Source organism: Aquarana catesbeiana, linkage group LG13 (genome assembly GCF_042186555.1).
Source record: "Aquarana catesbeiana isolate 2022-GZ linkage group LG13, ASM4218655v1, whole genome shotgun sequence".
NCBI classification, from domain to species: Eukaryota; Metazoa; Chordata; class Amphibia; order Anura; family Ranidae; genus Aquarana; species Aquarana catesbeiana.
The window spans coordinates 148968646-148992255 of record NC_133336.1 but is presented as its reverse complement, the minus strand read 5'-3'; the positions used below and the strand labels follow the sequence as shown (position 1 = coordinate 148992255).

Sequence of the window (23610 nt, the reverse complement as noted above, 5' to 3'; positions counted from 1 at the left end):
GACTTCCAACACAGAACAAAGTGTTGCAACAGATGATAAAATCCAACAGAGTAAATATGACAACGCTAGTAAATATCCTAGCCTTCAGACTCCCATGTTTCCTAGACCGGTGCCTTCATAATCACAGAGAGTGAACACCAGGTTATATTCCCCAAACACTGAATGGCTGAGGAATTTGATTGGCCGTTTCCTTTAGGCCTTTGATCTGCTTCTGTCTTTCAGAGTGACAGACAATGACCCCTAGCCGTAAACAGCTGCAGTCATAAGCTGCCCTAATTTGCATTCTTGCATTTTAACATTAACATAGCCCAGAGTCACTATCTGTCCCCTTTGATATGTGTAGTAAATCTTGTTTGGCCACTTCCCCTTTGATCAACAAGTCCCCTTTGATATGTTAAAATTGATTTGGCTCGGACAACTCAACCATTGTCAACTGAAATCTGGCCTGGTCAATCTTGTACTGTATGTGTACATATATATAATTATAATATACAATCCCACATAAATCTACCAACATATTACAACAAGTTCAGGCAGTAAGCCTTAATTCACCAACAAGGCTCAGGATCTCCTCTTTTCCACTGAGGGGGAGATGTCCCGAGTCTGCAGCTGTGTGTTAGCCCCTCTCAACAGTGAGGGTTCAATAGGCCCAAATAGAAAAATGCAAAATTACAAATCATCCGAAGAACTTGTCCTTGTATATATAGTAAAAAGGAAGAATGCAGTAACACAGAAATGGCACAGTACCTTCATGAGCTTAAGTGAGAGCTCACTTTTCTATTAATGCAACATGTTTAGCCAGGTGTCAGCCTCAGCTGGGTTGTCAAAGAATTTAGTGGTGCCCTCATGCTGGATCCTCAGTCAACTAAAGTAAAGCATGCCGTATTTAATGTTGCGTTCCCGCAGGAGGCGACAGACTTCCGAGAAGGTCTTGCGTTTCTTTTGCAACTCCTGAATGAAATCTGGGAACAGCATGATATGTGCATTTCCATATTGCAAATTTGGGTGCTTCCTGGCCTCTGAGAGTATGCTGTCCCTGTCGCTAAAGTTTAGGAAGCACACCAAGAAGGGGAGCGGGGGGCACCCTGCGATGGGACGACCCAAAGGCACGCAATGCGCTCTTTCAGCTACAAAAGTAGGAGAAATGTCAGTTAGGCTTAGGGGGTTTTTACAGAAAGATTCTGCAAAGTCAGCCGGGCGGTCCCCTTCTGAGCCCTCAGGGAGGCCTAAAACCCTGACATTATTTAGACGCATGTGGTTTTCAGCACCATCCGATTTTGCAACAAGCGGCTTCACCGTTTGTTGTAGCTTGGTAAGCATGACAGAGTATTATCTGGTGCAGTCTTCTACCACCGACACTTGGGCCTCAGATTCAGAGAGGCCTCCTCTGATTTTGTCCAAGTCACTACGAATGAGAATGCATTCTTCTGCCAAATGATCTATGCGCACCAATAGAGATGTTCTGCTGCTCTCAATCGCTTCCAGGATCTTATTGGTTTCTACTGCAGCAGGCTGGGACGACGGGTTTACCGGGACCTCAGGAGCTGCGTCTTCCTCCATGTCAGTCAGTAATGCCCAGAGCTTCCTGAGAAAGATGGCGTCAACGTGTGGAGTGGTATCTGGGTATGCGGCTGTTACCTGCCCCTTGTGCGACTTAGGAGCAGTAGAGCACCGCCTTGATGGCATCGGGTGTCACGTTGGAGAACAGGGAAACTTTGGTGACAGTGTGTGGAAACAGCCAGTCTCAGGAGACAAGGTGAGCGCCAAAATAATGCCAGTATGGCACGAGTTCAAATTGCACACGTCTGCTCAGATCCACATCTGGCTAAGCCCCCGTGTAGTGTATTTGCTCTTTAAGGGTATCTGCAGTGGGGTCAAGAAGCACTGGTGGTGGATCTGTAGGTGGATGGATGGCTTGCAGAGAGTTCAGGAGGAAGCTGATGGGGTGCCAGAAGCATAGGAGGCCACAAGATGGCGGCAGGCCATGGGTGTATGGAACCCACTGCAGCCGGATTAACACTGCCAAATAGGGCGGCCATTCACAAAAAATATTGGCTGGGGACGGAGCAGGAGATGTGGAGGAACTACTAGAGGAGGTTTGGAGGCTCAGCAGGCTTTTTGCAGCAAGGATGCCGATGGATTAGGATGGTCAGGCCGTGGGTGTATGGAGCCCGCCACGGCCAGATTAACACTGCCAAATCGGGCTGCTGATGGATTAGGATCAGAATTACCGGAGCTTCTCTCAGACACAACTGCTGCGGCTAGGGTTGCCACCTTTTCTTCAAGCTAAACCCAAACACTTTAACAGCGCACAGCAAATTTTTACCTCTCCTTAGAGACCTCCCCATTAGAACAGAGTGCCCTTATATCAGCGACCTATTAGAGTAAAGACCCCCATTAGATGAGAGTCCCTTTATATCAGTGCCCCCTAAAGACCCCCATTAGTTCAGGAATCCCCCTTTCACATTAAAGTCCCCTTTACATCAGGAGTCCCCCTTCATCAGGTTTCTGGAGTCTGGAGTCCCCCTTTACATTAGGATTCACCTATATATCAGGAGTCACCCTTTACATTAGGTGCTCTGACTGAGCATCAATGGTCCCCCTATGAGATCAAAGTCCCCCTTTACATCAGAGCCCCCCCTTCACATCAGAGTCCTCCCTCACAACAGCAGGGGCCCTTTATATCAGTAACTCCTCTTATATCAAGGGCCCCTTTACATCAGGAGCCCTCCTTAAATCAAGAGTCCCTCTTTCAAATCTCAATTTACATTAGTAGTCTTCTTTACATCAGTATCCCAGTGTGACAGTAGGGGGGGCAGAGTGATAGGAGGGTAGCAGAATGTGACAGGGGGCACATAGTGACAGGAGGGGGGGCACAGTGTGACATGAGGGGTGCAGAGTGACAGGAGGGGGTTTAGTGTGACAAGGGGGATGCAGTGTGACAGGAGGGGGCAGAGTATGACAGGAGGGGGCAGAGTGTGACAGGAGGGGGCAGAGTGTGACAGGAGGGGGCAGAGTGTGACAGGAGGGGGCAGAGTGTGACAGGAGGGGGCAGAGTGTGACAGGAGGGGGCAGAGTGTGACAGGAGGGGGTGCAATGTGACAGGAGGGGGTGCAATGTGATAGGAGGGGGCAAAGTGTTAAAGGAGGGGGCAAAGTGTGAAAGGAGGGGGCAGAGTGCGACAGGAAGGGGCAATGCGACAGGAAGGGGTGCAGTGTGACATGAGGGGGTGCAATGTGATAGGAGGGGGTGCAATGTGATAGGAGGGGGTGCAGTGTGACAGGAGGGGGTGCAGTGTAACAGGAGGGGGTGAAGCATGACAGGAGGGGGTGCAGTGTGAAAGGAGGGGGCAGAGTGTGAAAGGAGGAGTTTCACAGAGTAACAGAGGAGGAGGGCAGAGTGACTGTAGGACACACATTATACCAAGGACACTGTGTAGAAGGGTCAGCAAGGTACTGTTGCAGTATATATAGTTCTGGCTATGGGTGGGAGCAGCCTAAGGGCAGCAGGGGACTCTCTTACCTTACAAGCTCGAAAAGGAACAGTATGACTGAAGACAAGACGTGGGAGCCGGAGTTAGGAAGCGGCGCTGCTTTGTACAGAGGTGCAGAATATGAGAGGTGCAGTCTAGCAAACAGGAGCAGCATGGCTGAAGGCAAGACACAAGAGCCGAAGTCAGGGGTGGAGATGGGAGGCGGAGCTGCTCTGCACAGAGAGATCATGATGCCAAGCAAGTATCGCATAGGGTGAAGCACTTACTGTACACAGTAAAGAAAAGACTCTCCAATACAAACCCCTCAATTCTCACCCACCCTTCATCATCCAGCAGCTCATCCCACTTTCCTGTGATCAACACTTTTCCCACTTCCACTCCAACTGACAGTAGTGTGTCCGGGTGTCAGGCACACTGAAAACCGAACATATGTGTCAAAACCTGGACTGTCCGGGGGAAAACCGGACAGATGGCAACCTTAGCTGCGGCTCACATCTGGACACACCCCACCTTTTTTGCATGTTTGACAGTGGTTGGCATTCAGGTGTGGGCAATGGCTAGAACATGGTTGGTGGCATGACTGGCTCTTCTGACACTATGTTTCCTAAATCCATGTTTGATGTTATTAACATGCTCATTAATTCTGATGGGCAATTTCTGTATTGTCCTGCCCACATTTTGAATGACATATAAGCATTCCAAAATGTATGTGCAAATTTGGTGTCGCATGTAATGAACTTTCACTTTATAACTTTTTCCTGTACTACAAGAGCTAAATTCCACTGTTTTACGTTCTTTATTACCAGTGACACTACAGTAGTGGTAGTATGTAGTGATTACTACATGATTGACATTGCTAATACCTAAAAAATCCTACATGATCCCAAAGGTTATAAAGTTTTTTTTAGGGGATCAAGTATATTGGGGATGATTAAAATACGTAAATTGGGGGCGTTCTTATAATCAAACTGTTTTGTTTTTTTTAGGTAAAATATTTCTCAACATATTATCATCATTCATATGGGCTAATATTTTTTCACAATTTGTTCTACCTCCCGGTAGTGTCTATTAAATCCTGTATTAATTGCGATTTCAGCATTTTTGCCTTTTCTAGTTTCTTTTCAAGTAAAGAATTCCTATCCATTTTGCAACGTTCTCTCATTTTTAAAAGTTCATTCTTATCATACCCTTTTTCTGTGAACCTGCCCATCAATACATCAGCTTGTTAACAATAATCATCATCCCTATTCACAATTTCATCTCAGTCGCATAAACTGACCCTTTGGGATGGCTTTTACCCATTTAGGTTGGTGGAAGCTACTAGTGGATATAAACACAAATTTGGTCAGTTTCTTTGAAGTGTGTTTTTGTGTATAAACCATTACCATTCTTAATTAGATCTAAATCCAAATCGCTAATTGAAAAAGACTGACAATTACCTGTAAAATTTATGCTATATTTATGGTAATTGATGTATTGCAAGCAAGCCTCAAATGTATCTATAGAACCCTCCCAAATTATTAAAATATTGTCAATGTATCAACAATATAATTTAAGGCAGGGCCCAAAATTTCAAGTCCTGAGCTACTAGCCAGGCCTTAAGGGTCACGTGCCACCAGTTGCCCCACCAAATCCCTGCCCTGCATCACTCCTAATTCCGCCCCTAAACACACCCTCATAAATGATCTCATGAAATGATACTTAAATGTTTTATGCAGAATTAAGTTACAAAAATAAATATTAACAACAACTTTATCAGTGCCCATCAGTGCAGTCTCACCAGTGCTCATCAATGCAGCCTCACCAGTGTTCATCAGTGCCTATCAATGCAGCGTGACCTGTGACCATCATTACAGCATGACCTGTGCCCATCTTTGCAGCGTGACCTGTGCCCACCAATGCAGCCTCACCTGTGCCCATCATGGCAGCGTGAAGTGTGCCCACCATTGCAGCCTCACCTGTGCCCATCATTGCAGCGTGACCAGTGCCCACCTTTGCAGCCTCACCTGTGCCTACCATTGCAGCCTCACCTGTGCCGAGGAAGAGAGAGGGCAGCCGGATCATCACTGGGGAAGAGCGTAGAGGAAGAAGAGAACTGGCGGATCACAGATATAGCCCGCTGTAACAACTTACATTACAATTGCCGTCTGCTCGTGGTTACACACAGCCCCGCCTCCTGACCTGTGCCTGTGATAGACAGAACGCATCCCAGCACTGGACCAGCGTTCTGTCAATCACAGGCGCAGGTCAGGAGGCGGAGCTGTGTGTAACCACGAGCAGACGGCAATTGTAATGTAAGCTGTTACAGCGGGCTATATCCATGCTCTGTTATCCGGCGACTCTCCTCAACCTCCACACTCTTTCCCCGGGGCGATCGCTGGGAGAACGGCTCTGTGCTGGCAGTGCTCGCCCCCCCCCCCCCCCCCATCTCTCCCAGGCAGCTTACACTCGCAAGCCCTGATTTTCCACTCGCAAAATGCGAGTAGGTGAGTGGAAAATTTGAGGGCTGATTTAGGGCATGGCCAATCAGAATATATGGTCTCGTCCTCGCATTTATTCCTGATGCCATTGTGATGAAACGCATAAAAAGGTGGAGCTTCCGGCCATGCCATTTCCGGTAATTGGAACACACGCTCCCTAACAATGTTTGCGGGCTGTATTGGTGCCGATCAGGCACTGTATAATGCAACAGGCCATTTATTTGTTCTTTATGTCATTAATGTTTTTTTAATAGACTTACTACACCATGAAAAAAATATTTTCTCCTGGACCATTTGGTTACATGTGTGAGGTGCATTGAAGGAGTATCCCATAATTGCCAAAGCTGGTTCCTTCATGGAATTACGTGGAATGGAATCAAGTGCATTTTAACTACTTTTGATTAAGGTCTGCGGGTGTTTGGTGTGCACATTAGCCATACAGTGGATCATCTCCACATATAAGACCACATGCCCAGTCATTACAGTGTCATCATTGGTTAAACATGTGAAGTGCAGATTAGACAGTGGGCTTCAAGGATAAGTAAGTCTCCGTATCCCGCAGAGTTTTTTACGGTTAACACCGTCTTATTAAAGAAAAAAATTGAGAGAGCAGGCATGACCCAAAGGACCAAGTAGCAAAGGAGAGCAATAGCAAAAGTAAAGAAAAGAGGAAGGGGGAGGGGAGGGCAATCAACAGCCAGTACCTCCAACCACATCCGGGGAGCCTTTCCATTAGTCCCAACTCCCAGGGGACTTAAATTACCAACTCTGCATGCTCCTCAGAATAAACAAACTCATGCCAATAAAACCACTTCTTGAGAAATTTCTCACATAGGCCCCTATCCGTGGCTACCAGGTCCTCCATTGCATTGATTTTGGCTACTTTTTCAGCCAGACGGCTACCACCAGTGGCTGTGTCTGCTTCCAACACAGTGGGATGCAGCTCTTTGCTGCTGTGAGCAGTAGCGGCAAGACTGATTTTCTATAGATCTTGCTTGGAATCTCGAGGTGGTGAAGGAGGAAGAACAAGGAGGTCCGAGGCAGCTCACGATCCGTAAATTTCTGAACAACGCAGTGAATCTTGGTCCAGTAAGGCAGCAAAAGGGCTACAAGACAAGAAGATATGAAGAAGAGAACCGGGTTCCTCCCGACACCTCCAGCACAGATCTGTGCTGTGAGGGAACATCTTGTGGATCCTCACTGGCGTATAGTACCACCTTATCAGTACCTTGTAACGCGCGTCCTGATGGTTAGCACAAACAGAGATTTTACAAGAGAAGAGAAGAAGTCTCTCAACTTGCCTTTCCATGAACTGAAGTCCCAAGTCCTGCTCCCACTTACAAATATAGGAAGGTCTGAAATTCGGGGGTGGCGCTAATAGCAACTGGTAAGTCTGGAATACCACATGGCACATAGGGGACTGCTCCAGATACAATAGGTTGAATGTAGTAAGGCTCCTCCTGAAGGGTTCTGGGGAAGGTAAAGAGCCAATGAAATGGGCTAACTGTAGTTTTTGCCGGAAGAGAAGGCCCCCACAGATGGGTCGTCCATGATTTGTTGCCTGGTCATCCACTGTCCGTTTGTGAGGAAATGACAGACCTGGGATCGTTCGATACCTTTCAAATCCTGAAATCTAGGGTCGCTGATTCCCAGACTGAAGGCAGGGTTCCCCAAGACACGGATGAGTGGCAAAGGAGTGGGTGCGACAGAAAAGTCGCGAAAGGCTTTTTGGGCAATCCACCACGTTTTGCCTAGAGTGGGGTGGTCTAATATCCAGCGTGGCGGTGTTTGGCACCAAGGCAACACATCCAGCTGGGTCCCAGGCAGGAGTCCTTTCACCTGGACCCACTGCTTCAAAGGACCATGGCAACACCGTCCAGGATTCATGTCAGATGGCAGGCCATATGATATAGGTTGGCGTCCGGCAAAGCCATGCCGCCCAACACTTTTGGCAGTCGCAGAATAGACTGGGCCAGCCGCTGGGTTTTCTGGGCCCAGAGGAAAGATATAATAGTGTGGTTCAGAGCCCTGAGAAAGGAACTCGGGATCTAGACGGGGAGGGCCTGTAGATGGTATAACAACTGGGGCATAATGTTCTGTTTTACAATTCCACACCGACCAAACCAGGAAAACTGTTCATGCTGCCAGGACTGAAGGTCTTTATAATGGCCTTCAGCGGGGAGGAAATTTAGGGGGAATATGTCTTCTGTCCTACTGGGCAAAAGGATGCCCAGATATTTGATGTGTGACATTGCCCATTTCAAAGGGAAATCTAACGGAAGTAACGTGGCCAGAGGGGCTGGCATGGAGATGTTCAGCGCCTCTGATTTCTGGAAATTGATTTTGAAAAAGGATAGTACCCCATACGTCTTCAATTCCTGTAGCAGGTTGGGGATAGACACCAGGGGATTAGTCACAAAGAATAAAAGATCGTCTGCAAATGCTGCGATTTTCGGGGAAAGCATATTATCTAAGCGGAGGCCCGTGATGTTGGGATTATCTCTAACCAAGTGAAGTAAGGTTTCAAGGTTAAAGATAAATATCATGGGGGACAGGGGGCACCCCTGTCTCGTCCCATTGAGTATCATGAAGGATGAGGACAGGTGACTATTCACCTTCACTTGGGCCGACGGGCAGGAGTAAATGGCTCAAACCCAATTCATAATTCGGTGTCCTAGCCCCACGCATCGAAGGGTCTCTATTAGGAATGGTCAGTTCACCCTGTCGAAGACTTTTTCGGCGTCGTTCGAGAGAAGCAACATATGGGCCCCCCTCGCCCGAGTAGCATGATTCAGGTTATTGGCCAATAGTTTTGGCAAAGGAGTGGATCTTTGCCCTCCTTCGGGATCACCCGTGATGTAAGCTTGCAACGTGTCCTCCAGGGAAACAACTCCCTCTCCAGCCGCATTATATGCACATTCTTTTATGTGTATAATTCTAGTTTTTTGGTTTTGTTCACATATTTTATGAATTGTAGCTCTATATATTTTTATTAATTTGAAAAACCTGTGAGACACTTATTATAGCCAGTTATTTGATTATATTTCACATTCACAATTAGCCAGCTATGCTTTGCAGCAAATGTTGACGATCAACAAACATACCTGCATAATAGTAAGAAATTAAAATGTTTGGCACGCAAAATCACACCACAGACATGGTGCTTATATCCACCAGTCTGACAGTAAATCAGTCCCACTGAGTTTCCCCTCATTAATACACAATGCAAAGTCCAAGCTTCTTTAACCCTATGTTAGGACAGATAGTGTTCAAGTCTAGTGTACAACTGATAATGAAATCTACCAGAACAGTACAGTGGTAAACACTAATTCCCCAGTCCCCTTCTTAACATCACATAGCGAAGGAAAACGTCAGTTTGGGGGTCACTTGAAATTAAATCCTAATTCGATTGGTTTGGTTATGCAGTAATTTATAAGTGTTTTATAATTTCAAGGGTCACTCATTCAGCACTTAATGCTTTACCTCTATAGCTAAACTGTAATACTCTGCTTCTAAGAGCTGATTTCGCAGCCTTACTACTGCAGCAGGTCTAACAATCTCATGAAGGGAAGGAATATCTTGATAGGAAGCTGTCACTAAAATCTTCAGTAAATCCACCTTGCTGCTGTAACTGTCAAACAAAACAAATAATAAATGATAAAAACACAGTGCTCTGACCTGAAATTATAAGTGTGTTGAAAAGCATTTTGGTTTGTGATAACTACCTGTCACAAAGGGCAAGGTCATGACTTCTTGCAGCTTTGACAAATATCATCTTGGCACTGAACAGCAAATTTTTCATGATGTCAAGAAGAAGTCGACTGTCCATCTCTGGGTTAGTTAACCCCTTTGACAGAAGACAGCAGCGTTCAATGAGTTGGTATCCACATTCATCACTTTTAGAGTGCAAGCTAAGTATGGCTGAACAGAGTGAAGCACTCGGGGCCTGCAGGGTATAACCAAAGAATTTAGAACAATTTAATGCAGATAAAGAGAAAATAAATAATGAAGAATATATCTAATATTTATTATTCTAATAAAGGCACTATCATCTATGAAACATCACAATTACCTCTTTACTAAATATTTGACAGTCTTACATACAAGACAGTCTCATTAGTAAAAGTGAAATTAAAATATTTGGTTCAGATGATCATGATAGTTTCTGAGATACAACATTCACTAAATGAAATGGATTTGGCAAGATATAATGTGATACAATACAAAGATACAATACCATTTTTCTTTTTTTTACTTTTTTCTTTATTATTTTATTTTGCTCTTATCAAAGCACATGGTACAGTCAACAAGCAAAAGCCTTCATGAAACAAGGAGCAAGACAAAAGCAAGAAAAAGACAGGCATATATCACAGTATTATATTATTATACAGGATTTATACAGTTCCAACAGTTTGCACAGTGCTTTAACAAAATGAAGGCAGACATTACAGACCCAATACAATTTAGTACAGAGGACCCTGCTCATTAGAGCTTACAATCTAAGAGGGAGGACCAAGTGATACAAAAGGTGATAACTGTGGGAGATGAGCTGATTGAGAAAGTAAAAAAAAACCTGTATTAGTTAGAAGCGGGATAGACCTCTTTAAAGAGAAGGGCTTTCAGGGATTGTCTAAAGATGGATAGATTAGGAGATAGTCAGACAGATTGGGGTAGAGATTTACAAAGGATGGGATCAGCTCAGAAGAAGTACTGGAGGTAAGCATTGGAGGAGGTGACAAGGGAGCTAGATAGCAGGAGATCTTGGGAGGACCGAAGAGAGTGGTTTGGTTGCTATTTTGAGACCAGGTTAGTGATGTAGCTGGGGGCAGAGGCTTTGTAAGTTGTTGTTAGTACCTTGAATTGTATTCATTGGGTGAGCGAAAAGCTAGTGGAGGGATTGATAGAGAGGGGTGGCAGACTCTGAGCGGTTGGTAAGGTGGATGAGTCTGGCAGCATCATTCATGATGGACTAAAGGGGGGGATTAGCCTATGTAAAGGCAATGTAATGAGGAGGGAGTCGTAGCAGTCGAGGCAAGAGATGACCAGGGAGTGAACTGGAAGCTTTGTAGTGTCATTGGTTCAAAATTGTCAAATTCTGCAGATGTTGCGGAGGTTGAGGTGGTATGATTTGGACAGGGATTGGATGTGGGCCTGAAAGGACAGTTCAGAGTTACCCCTAGCACCCTGGCATGTAGGGACAAACTGATAGTTCTGCGATTGATCCTGACAGAGGAGTCTGGAGAAGAGGCACGTGAGGGAGGAAAATGAGCTTGGTTTTGAATAGACTGAGTTTGAGGAAGTAGTGCGACACCCAGTCAGATATGTCTGTTAGTAAATCAGTGATATGCGAGGAAACTGATGGGATGAGCTGAGGGGTAGAGAGATAGATTTGGGTGTTGTCAGCGTAGAAATGAGATTGAAAGCCATGGGAAGCTATCCGCTGACCAAGGGAGGAGGTGTAGAATAGGAGAGGTCCAAGGACAGAATCTTGAGGGAGGAGGAAGGGAGGAGGAAGTAGAGTTGTAAGCGTTCACTGAAGGTACGGTGAGATAGGTCATATTCGAACCAACGGAGAGTAGAGTCACAGAGACCAAAGGAATCAAGTATATTGAGGAGAAGGGGGTGGTCAACTGTGTCAAAGGCAGCAGAGAGGTCCAAGAGTAAGAGTACAGAATAGTGGCCATTGGTTTTAGCTGTTAGTAAGTCGTTTGTGAGTTTTAGGAGAGCAGTTTATTTGGGGTGTTGCGGGTGAAATCAAGAAGGTTATTTTCAATGAGGTGGCAGCTCAGCCGATTGTAGACTAGACATTCAAGGAGTTTGGAGGCAAAAGGGAATAAGGAGATTGGTCTTAGGTTGTTAAAGAAGAAGTATAGCTAAAGCTTGTTTGGCTGTACTTCTGCTATGGATCACAGGAGTGTAATTCGTTTTGCACTCCTGTAGCCCGTTTAAAGCAGAAAAGCAGGCTGACGTCACAGAAGTCCAGGCACTCCGTCATTGCGACAATAAAGTCTGGATCCGCCAGGTGCCTGGACCGACACCCGCCTCAGCCTCTCAGCAAGCCACTGAGAGATCGAGCTGGTCACCCCTTCCACAGCCCAGCGCTCCAGTGAGCAACGAGGGGGCAGAGCACAAAGCTGTAAATGACAGTCAGCAGCTCTCTGCTCGGGGAGCTGTCAGAACCGAGTGATTGGCGATGTTCGATCGCTCGGTTCTCAGTGTAGAGGTGCCAGGGGACAGATGCAGCACCAGACCCATGCTGCATCCACCTAGGTAAGTATTAATATAAAAAAAGCCCAAACCCTTACTTCTCTTTTAAGATTGATGGGGTCCAGCGAGGCCTTTTTAGGTATGGGGGTGACTAGTGCATGTTTTAGAGCAGTGGTCATCAACCCTCAGGGCCCACTAACAGGCCAGGTTTGCAAGATAACTGAAACACATTACATGTGATATCATTTGCTGCTCAGTGATTGTAGTATTCTAGTCTGCATCTCCCCAAGGTAATACATAAAACCTGGCCTGTTAGTGGGCCCTGAGGACAGGGTTGATGACCACTGTTTTAGAGGTTTGGGGAAAATGCCAGTATAGAGGGAGAGATTGAAGATATGAGTTAAAGAGTGTAGGATAGAGTCAGCGGGTGATCATAGGATCTGCGAGGGAACGGGAAAACTACTGCTAATTTTATCTTTAGTAGATATCCAAATATGTGCAAGTTTATATGTCTATGTCTTTCTCTTTCTTATTAATGTTTATGTGAATCAGATGTGGCTAAAAAGAAGTCTGCAATTTAATGATCTGTATCACCTGTTGCTATACTAGATACAGTGGGGCAAAAAAGTATTTAGTCAGCCATCAATTATGCAAGTTCTCCCACTTAAAAAGATGGGAGAGGCCTGTAATTGTCATCATAGGTATACCTCAACCATGAGAGACAAAATGTGGAAACAAATCCAGACAATCGCAAAATGTATTTGCAAATTATGGTGGAATAAGTATTTTGTCAATATCAAAAGTTCATCTCAATACTTTGTTATATATCCTTTGTTGGCAATGACAGAGGTCAAACGTTTTCTGTAAATCTTCACAAGGTTGTCACACACTGTTGCTGGTATGTTGGATCATTCCTCCATGCAGATCTCCTCTAGAGCAGTGATGTTTTGGGGCTGTCGCTGGGCAACAGAGACTTTCAACTCCCTCCAAAGGTTTTCTATGGGGAGATCTGGAGACTGGCTAGGCCACTCCAGGACCTTGAAATGCTTCTTACTCCTTCGTTGCCCGGGCAGCGTGTTTGGGATCATGGTCATGCTGAAAGACCCAGCCACGTTTCATCTTCAATGCCCTTGTTGATGGGAGGAGGTTTGCACTCAAAATCTCATGATACATGGCCCCATTCATTCTTTCATGTACACGGATCAGTCATCCTGTTCCCTTTGCAGAGAAACAGCCCCAAAGCATGACGTTGCCACCCCTATGCTTCACAGTAGGTATGGTGTTCTTTGGCTGCAACTCAGCATTCTCTCTCTCCTCCAAACACAACGAGTTGTGTTTCTACCAAACAGTTCTACTTTGGTTTCATCTGACCATATGACATTCTCCCAATCCTCTTCTGGATCATCCAAATGCTCTAGGAAACCTCAGATGGGCCCGGACATGTACTGGCTTAAGCAGGGGGACACGTCTGGCACTGCAGGATCTGAGTCCCTGGCGGCGTAGTGTATTACTGATGGTAGCCTTCGTTACGTTGGTCCGAGCTCTCTGCAGGTCATTCACTAGGTCCCCCCGTGTGGTTCTGGGATTTTTGCTCACCATTCTTGTGATCATTTTGACCAGGTGAGATCTTGCGTGGAGCCCCAGATCGAGGGAGATTATCAGTGGTCTTGTATGTCTTCCATTTTCTAATTATTGCTCCCACAGTTGATTTCTTCACACCAAGCTGCTTGCCTATTGCAGATTCAGTCTTCCCAGCCTGGTGCAGGTCTAGAATTTTGTTTCTGGTGTCCTTCGACAGCTCTTTGGTCTTCACCATAGTGGAGTTTGGAGTGTGACTGTTTGAGGTTGTGGACAGGCATCTTTTATACTGATAACAAGTTCAAACAGGTGCCATTAATACAGGTAATGAGTGGCGGACAGAGGAGCCTCTTAAAGAAGAAGATACAGGTCTTAGAGAGCCAGAAATCTTGCTTGTTTGTAGGTGACCAAATACTTATTTTCCACCATAATTTGCAAATAAATTCTTTCAAAAAAATCAGACAATGTGATTGTCTGGATTTGTTTCCACATTTTGTCTCTCATAGTTGTGGTATACCTATCATGACAATTACAGGCCTCTCTCATCTTTTTAAGTGGGAGAACATGCATAATTGGTCGCTGACTAAATACTTTTTTGCCCCACTGTAGGTGTATATAAGGAAAACAATGCTGACTTATCTTTGTAATGAATAAGCGCACCTGTTAGTGTGTGAAACGCGTCTACCATTTGAACTGTAACACTTGGGATGTTCGTCTATTAAATAAGAATTTTGATGGATCTTGGAGTGCAGCCATTTCTTCAGTGTTGATCGTATGCGGAGGCGAGCTGAGGCGGGCACCCGTGATATCACTAGGCTTCCTGTCTCACCTGGAGCAGCAAATTCTTTTGTTTGGGGTTCAGGGGGCGGGTGGGCATTAGAAAAAAAAAAAAAGCAGTTGGACAAGGAGTGTAAGGTGAGAGAGATACCTGTACCGTGGAGATCTTGTCACAATTGTTTAAATTTTATTCTTGAAGTGACTGGCAATCTCCTGGGCCATGACTAAGTTAGTGGGTGGAGGTAAAGAAGGATAAAGCAGAGAGTTAAAGAGGTTGTAAACCTCTATTGGTAAGTTGTACTTATAGGTAAGCCTATATTAAGGCTTACCTATAGGTACTGAAAATATCTCCTAAACGTGCACCATTTAGGAGATATTTGCTGTACGCTGTGCCGATGATGTCATCGACACATGCACTGTGAAGCGGCTGCCTGTGCCATTTCTTCACTAGCAAGTGCCGTGACTGGCAGCTGCCGCGCGCTTGCATGGGAGTGTCGTCAAACGACTCTGGCCAGTCACAGAGCGGAGTCTGCGGCCCTGGAAGGAAGAGGGGTGAACATGGATGCGGTCTGCAGCGGGGACAGCGCGGGCTTCATTTTCAGGTGTCACATAATGCGCTAGTATGTGATGCATAGTAGCACATTATGCTTTTACTTTGCAGGGGAAACAAAAGGAAGTAAAACCCATCAGCTTCTTTAAGTAGCACTCCATAACTTCTTTTGGCGACAGATGCAGAGAAGGCATTAGGCAGAGTGAATTGGAATTACACAGTATGTTCTCTGTGCTTAAGCATATTGGTCTAGGTAATAATATGTTAGCTTGGATTAAGGCCATCTATTCCTCACCTACTGTCCAAGTCAAAATCTTTGGAATTTTATCTAAACCTTTCAAAACTTCAAAAGGAACCAGACAAGGCTGCCCAATTTCACCACTTCATTTTGCTCTCTCACTAGAACCCTTTCTTGATAAAGTCAGAGATAATCCCGACAGCTCTGGATTACAATTAGGACCCACAGAATTTAAAGTATCCGCTTATGCAGATGACATGTTATTCTCCCTTACTAATCCATGTATTTCACTACCTAATCGCCTTGATGAATTTGATCGATATGGAACTATCTCCAACTTTAAAATTAACTTTTCAAAATCTGAGGCGATGGGGATAGCCATACCGAGCTCTCCAATCTCACACTTGCAAAATACTTGTACAAAACCAAATGGACAGACCACGCCCTGAAACACCCGGGCACTTATATTCCTCCATGATTAAATCAAGTCTTTCCTCTCAACTTGCCGCCTCTACTTTCAGAAGTTCGGGTACTACTCAAGAAATGGCCATTAGGTAATTTCTCATGGTTTGGCAGATGCAACATTTTAAAGATGTCCATTTTACCTAAATTTTCTTATATTTTTCCAGCTCTTCCAGAATGCAAACGGCAGGCCATCTCCTGCTGCTACTGCTTCCTCCTCCTCTGCTGCTGCCTCTCCCTCTAGTTCTGTCTCTCCCACTTCACTGACTCAAGGTATGAAGAGCATCCGTACCATTCACACGCCTAGCTTCACCAGCTACAAGTCACAGAACGGAATAGCCAGCAAGATCACCACTCCCAAGGAGGCCTCATAACTCGTGCTAACCTGCCACTGTCACTGGATGTTCCACGGTTGCGTCTTCGCGCGCAATCCCACCTTCTTCAGTCTCTCAAAACTTACTGTTCCTGTCTTTGTACATAGCAGGCCTAGCACTTCTTGTTGACCTTGTTGCTGTTGTAATTATAACATTGCTCTTGTTTTATTAGTTTTGGAATACACATTCCTGCCTCCTTTTTTAAACAACTTAATTCTCTTTTTACTCAGTTCGTTTGGGCTGGTAAGAAACCTAGAATCTCCAGATACCTACTGATATTACTCAAGTGAAATGGAGGACTGGCTCTCTATGAAATATTACCAAGCTGCTCACCTTGTTAGATTAATTGATTGGTTGCGGACATAAAGATCTTAAACTTTGGCCACACATCGAACAAGCACAATTTAACATTCCTCTTCACCTTGGTGCTTCACCCACCTCCCATCATCACTTTGCTCACATCCTATAATCATAGCTACTTTAAAAATCAGCGCCAAGATCCTTTCTGAATTTTCTCTGTCTCCTGACAACTACCCTCTTTACCCTATCTTAGGAAAACCCCATTTTTCACCAGGTTTATTAGATGGCCCATTTTGTAGTTTGCTTCAATCCTGTTTCTTCCAAGCCCCTGATTCTCTTGATTCCTCCCATTGGCCTTCCATCTCTTCCCTAGAGAGATGGAAGGCTCCTGGTCCATTTCATTTGGACTTCTGGGAAGCACTTCATATTAAACAGTTTCTTTATTCACTTTCTCCTCCTCATGTTTTCCAACGACCTCTTTCTCCCCTGGAAAAATGATGCTCTGTTACAGGACATTTAAAACACTCTCTTCTCCTTGACTAAGGCCCTTTTCACACTTATACGACTTATCCCACGATTTTGTACTGCAAAATCGTATGACAAGTCATTCTCCATGATTTTCAATGACTACCATTCATATTGGCACGACTTCAAAGTAGTCCCTTCACTACTTTGGTCCAACTTCCATACAATTTGTACTCCATAGACCTCAATGTTAAACCCTCAAGTAGCATACAAATCGTACCTGAATAATATAGACACGATTTCAGTACGACTTTGTAAGCACAAGCTGTAAGCACAAGCCTCACACCATGTATGTTTTCATTTGTTAATGCCAAAGTTGTGGCAAAGTCATACAAAGTAGTACTGATCCCAAATCGTGTCAAAATCGCGCAAATTCGCGGTAAAATTGCTGAAAAATCGTGCCTGCGAAATCGCGGTAAAATCGCCCGACTTTAAGGTTGTACAAGTGTGAAAGGGGCCCTAGTCCCCTTTCACACTTATACGACTTGTCCCACGATTTTGTACTGCAAAATCGCACGACAAATCATTCTCCATGATTTTCAATGACTACCATTCATATTGGCACGACTTTAAGGCCCCTTTCACACTTATACGACTTGTCCCACGATTTTGCACTGCAAAATCGTATGACAAGTCATTCTCCATGATTTTCAATGACTACCATTCATATTGGCACGACTTTAAGTCGTGCCAAATTCAAAGTAGTCTCTGCACTACTTTGGTCCAACTTCCATGCAAGTTGTACTCCATAGACCTCAATGTTAAACCCTCAAGTAGCATGCAAATCGTACCTGAATACTTTGTAAGCACAAGCTGTAAGCACAAGCCTCACACCATGTATGTTTTCATTTGTTAATGCCAAAGTTGTGGTAAAGTCATACAAAGTAGTACTGATCCCAAATCGTGTCAAAATCGCGCAAATTTGTGGTAAAATCGCTGAAAAATCATGCCTGCGAAATCGTGGTAAAATCGCCCGACTTTGAAGTTGTACAAGTGTGAAAGGGGCCCTAGTCCCCTTTCACACTTATACGACTTGTCCCACGATTTTGTACTGCAAAATCGCATGACAAATCATTCTCCATGATTTTCAATGACTACCATTCATATTGGCACGACTTTAAGGCCCCTTTCACACTTATACGACTTGTCCCACAATTTTGCACTGCAAAATCGTATGACAAGTCATTCTCCATGATTTTCAATGACTACCATTCATATTGGCACGACTTTAAGTCCTGCTAAATTCAAAGTAGTCTCTGCACTACTTTGGTCCAACTTCCATGCGAGTTGTACTCCATAGACCTCAATGTTAAACCCTCAAGTAGCATGCAAATCGTACCTGAATACTTTGTAAGCACAAGCTGTAAGCACAAGCCTCACACCATGTATGTTTTCCTTTGTTAATGCCAAAGCTGTGTCAAAGTCGTACAAAGTAGTACTGCTCCCAAATCGCAGCAAAATCGCGGTAAAATCGTGGCCGCGGAATCGCGGTAAAATTGCGTGACTTTGAAGTCGTATAAGTGTGAAGGGGGCCTAAGTTGTGCCGACTTCAAAGTAGTCCCTGCACTACTTTGGTCTAACTTCCATGCGAGTTGATGTCCATAGACCTCAATGTTAAGCCCTCAAGTAGCATGCAAATCGTACCTGAATAATATAGACACGATTTCAGTACGACTTTGTAAGCACAAGCTGTAAGTACAAGCAGCTTTTTGACCCTTGTCCCACCCAATCCTTTCAGCATAGTAAAGTTGTGGCAAAGTCGTACAAAGTGGTACTCAAATCGCGGCAAAATCACACAAAATCGTGGTAAAATCACGTCAAAATTGCGGTAAAATCACAAGACTTTGAAGTCGCACAAGTGTGAAAGGGGCCTTACTCCATTTTAAATACTCCATCTGTTGACTATAAACCAAATTACATCCAGAAATGGGAGAGAGACTTAAGCAAAACCTTTGACAACAATCAGTGCAGACAAATAATCCGGTTTTCCCACAAATCTTCTATTTCTACCAGAATACAGGAATTAAATTTTAAACTCTTAGCAAGATGGTACCAAACTCCATCAATTCTTCAGATCGATGTTGGAGCTGCCAGAACAGGGGAGACATTTTACATACATTTTGGATTTTGTCCGAAACAAACTAAATTCTGGAGAAAAGTATGGAGGATTTCCCAAACATTTACGGATTATATCCTCCCCAAGGACCCCTCATTTTTTTTCTCCTACACAGTTCAAAAATACCAATTACAACTTACAAAAATTAAATCCTACAACATATGATCAATGCTGCTAAGTCTTGTATCTCCTTGAAGTGGGCAGGCCCACATCCACCCACACTATCACTATAGTTTTCGAAAGTTGAACATATTCCTGAAATGGAAAACCTAGTCCCCGCCTCACACATCCTACATGAAAATTACAATAAAACATGGCTCCTATGGAATGCTTTTAAATATTCAGATGAGGGAAAAACATTATTCGTAATTAGCAGTTTATGGCATTCTGGTTGCTCACTAATTTCTTGTCCCTTACCCTCTATCCCCTAACCTACATTCCTCTTTTTCCCTTTTGTTTTCTTTATTGTTCATTATTTAGATATGTATTCCATTTACTGATATACTGTGTACACTGCAGTCATATATGTATTTTATTGTCAAACCTGAAATCTATACTTAAAGAATATACAAAACAAAAAGATCTGTTTGGCCGTGTGGAGGCAAGAATTGCATTTTTGGAGGGCAGGTTTATATTGGTTGAAGTCTTGCTGGGACTATGTTTTTTGAGGCTTCTGGTATTGTCTGTTTGCCAGGGATGTAGCGGGGCCTGATTCCGTGTGTAGTGAAAGGAGCCAATGTGTCCAGGGTGGATGACAGTGAACTGTTGTAGACAGAAGTGGCCAGGGACAGGGGGCAGGACAGGGCTGAGATTTTGTCATAGAGATGATCTGCTGCAGAAGAAAGAAGACAAGGTGGAGGAAGACAAGAAGAGTGTGAAGCTGATAGAGGAAGATCAGAGAGAGGAAAAGTTTGCAAGGAATGCATAGGTAGGAGAATACAAGATCAAGGCAGTTGTCATCACAGCGAGTAGAAGCGTGTGTCCATTGTTTTAGGTCAAAAGAGGTGGTTAGGCTCAAAAGTTTAGAAGTAGCAGGAGTGTTAAGATAAACTTGAATGTTGAAGTCACCTGAGAATTATTGTGGGAATTTCAGAAGAGAGAAAGTAGGGTACCCAAGCAAAGTCATCAAGGAAGCTTTATACCTGTCCAGGGAGGCAATAGATTACAGCAATTCTCAAAGTAACTGGAGAGAATGGACGAATATAGTGAGCTTTAAATGAGGAGAGGGACAGAGAGGGAGGTGAAGAAGCTGAAAAGTGCTTTGAGGGGATAGGAGGATTCCAACTCCACCTACCTTCTGTCCACTAGGCCTGGGAGAGTGAGTCCACAGGAGGCCACAATGGGAGAGGGCAGCAGGTAAAGCCAGATTCTTGAAGCAAGGTCTCAGTAACTGCAAGTAGATTATAGGAGTTTGTGATAAAAAGGTCATGGACAGAGGTGAGTTTTTTTACAAAGAGAGCGGGCATTCCAAAGGGCACAGGAAAAGTGCAGGCAAGAAGAATATAAATCAGATTGTGTAGATTGCGGCCACTGTTGGAAGATAGGGGGTGCCGGGTGTGTTGGTCAAAGATAAATGATGGGGGTCCAGGATTTGGGGAAGTTGTGGGGCGGAGAAGAGGGGTGAAGCAGAGAGAATTTTAGGGTAGAGGATTAAACTGTGAGAAGGAGAAGTAGGAAGTGCACGTTACAGAGTGGTGAGATTAAGAAGCAGACTGGGGCCAGCAGACGTTGGAGGTCGACGAGGATGTGACACTCCTGAGTTGGGGGAGGGGCCTGACCATGCCGTTGACTGGGAGCATGGAAGCCGGCCCGAGACTCAGAGGGAGACTCACAGCGTGAGAGGCTGAGGTGGCCCATGAAGGACGACCCTCGGACTTTGCAGCTGTATCCCCCTGCCGCCCCCGCCTGGATGAAATCCCCGGAGGCCCTCGGAGGAATGGACGGAGCATAACAAAACAACAAGCGACAGGCAAACGCTCCCCCCTGTAACCCCTCCTCCCTGTGAATGGAAGTGCTGGCCGGCCGGGAGTGAGAGAACCAGGCAAGCAGCCAAAAGGTGAGAGGGCGAGCTGTGGTAGGACAGGGACCTGGAAGTCTTCCTGCTTAAATGGAGGGACGAGGGGAAGATAGGTGATCGATGCTGGAAACAGAGTGAAAGAGGAGATGTAGTGACTTCGGGAGGACAGCACAGCACCAACCCCCCGAGTACACCATAGTATGCTCTGCTTACCTACTACCTCAGACGGGCTGTATGGTGTTTAGCCCCCTATCACCCCCCTCCCTCACAACTATAGTTTGAACTCTTCTACCCTGCCATGGGAAGTTGCTGCGAGGAGGTAGTAGTACATTATAAGTGATGCATTTACCTGCTCTCCTCTGAAAGTAATTAACTATTAACTGTTTCAAGAACTGTTTTATGATGTAATGAAGATACTATTCTGGATCTGTATTGGATTTGGAAGAGCTTTGAATTATTAATGAATTAAGACATGAATTAAAAAAAAAGGCAAAAAAACTGTTTCTGATCTTGTGTACGATCATTCTCATAGTCTATGACTGGACCTATAAACACGTTTAAAGACTATTGAGGTGTTTAAGAAAACGTTATATGAAATGTTATATGATTGAAATTAGGGAACTGTCTTTGAATCTCCCCAAAATATGCCTTGGATAAGGTTATACTGTGTAAAGTTGCATACACCCCCTAAGCTGAAAAGAATGTATAGGCCTGGGCTCGGCTCGTTCACGCATGGTTGGAGTGGAGGGGGCGTGGTGGGCTGCTAGGGGCGTGTGTAGAGGCCTGTGCATGGGGGACCCCATTAGGGCCTATGAACTATTAGGAAAATCGCTACCGAATACAGCTGAAACTATTTATGAAATCTACATTAACGGCGAACGAGTGAGGTGGCTTGAAGGACTGCTGTAAAAACTGTGCTGTTTTGTTAGTGATTAGCAGGCCACCAGTCAGGATTTGGGGAGTTAGGGAAACCGTGTTCTTTGAGGATCATCATGCGAGGCAGAACTATAGAAAGTAACAAACCAAAAACCCCAAAAGATAACGTAAATACAAGTACGATTAAGAAATATCTGACAAAGGAAGGGAGCCCAAAGAGTCCAGACCCTGATAAATTAGGACCAGACAAACAAAAACAAGGGAACAAAGATAAGAAAAAAGCCCCTGAAAAAAAGAAAGGAGAGGTAGTAGATCAACCTAGAGAAGATATAAGCACAAATACAGAAAGTGAACTCAAAATTAAAAAAAAAACGAAGCAAAATGGAGGAGCAAGGGGCAGGAGCTCAAATGTCAATAAAAATGGAAATGGTAGATATGTTCTTGAGACTGGAAAATTTTATAAAAACCGAAATTTCCATACTACGGACTGATCTAAGTCAGCTACAGACTCGGGTAGAGGAAACAGAAGAAAAAACGGATAAACAAGCCCAAGAAATTATAAAATGAAAAGAACAAGTCAAAGATATGCAACGGGAACACAGGAGAATGTTGTATAAACTAGAAGATCAGGAGAATCAAAATAGAAGACAGAAATTAAGGATCCGTGCACTACTGGAAGAAAAAGGAGAAGATTTAAGGAAAATTATGAATAAAATATTCAATTTCGTCTTAGATAAAACATCAGAGGAACGTCTGGGAATAGAAAGAGTTCACAGGATCAGAAAACCCCAAAATATAACAGTGGATCTCCCCCCGAGATATTATTGTAAGATTCCAAATATATGAAGAAAAAGCACAAATTTGGGGAAAAATGAGAGGAAGACCGCCATTAAAATATGAGGGGGTAGAAACCAAATTGTCACAGATCCGGCTCCAGACACGCTGGCTAGACAAAGATGCCTTAAACCCCCATTGGAGCAAATGCGCACAAAAAATATTAAATACAGTTGGGGTTTTCCGACATGTTTAAATCGGTCAGAAAGATGGAAGGTCAATAAGACTGAGAGATCCAGAGATCTTTTAGAATTTAACAAATTAAATATACAAGTCCCGGACATCCCAGGATGGAATGAAGAAGCAACTCCAACACAGACAGAAGAAGAAATATGGCAAAAAACGCAAGGAAGAATTAAACGCCAAAATAAAACAGAGATGGAGATTCCCAGAGACTAAATAAAAAGGGACTGAAATAAGGGTCGTCTTTAAGATAGAGTTCAAGATGAACCGAGCAGAATTACAGAAGAATAGGAGGGGAAACCTCTAGAAAAGGATGTGGGGGTGGGGTATGGAGATGGAGGGGAGGAGGGGTGAGGGGGAGGGTTTGAGGCCTGGGTTGTTTGGGCTGGGGGGGTGCTCCCGGCCGCCCCCCCTTTTTTGGAGGAAAGGATGACAGACTAGGAAGGACGATTCCTCTTGGAAAAAATCTATTGTCCCAATAAGAATCCAACATACTTTCTGAGACAGGTAATGGAGAAACTAATGGATTTTAAAAAAGTAAATTGGATTATGACAGGAGATTTAAATTGGATAGTACGTCACGGGCACAGGGGACTAGAA

The 23610-nt window shown here is 44.4% G+C and overlaps 1 protein-coding gene across 1 annotated transcript in view; it reads right to left on the bottom strand.

Moving 5' to 3' along the window:
- The window catches only part of ZFYVE26 (zinc finger FYVE-type containing 26), a gene marked incomplete in the record, with an annotated part of 1901467 nt that overhangs the window by 470251 nt on the left and 1407606 nt on the right, over positions 1 to 23610 (bottom strand). The window contains 2 exon segments of the mRNA XM_073610828.1: positions 9457 to 9604; positions 9699 to 9919. Of these exon segments, the coding sequence (XP_073466929.1) occupies positions 9457 to 9604; positions 9699 to 9919 (369 nt within the window).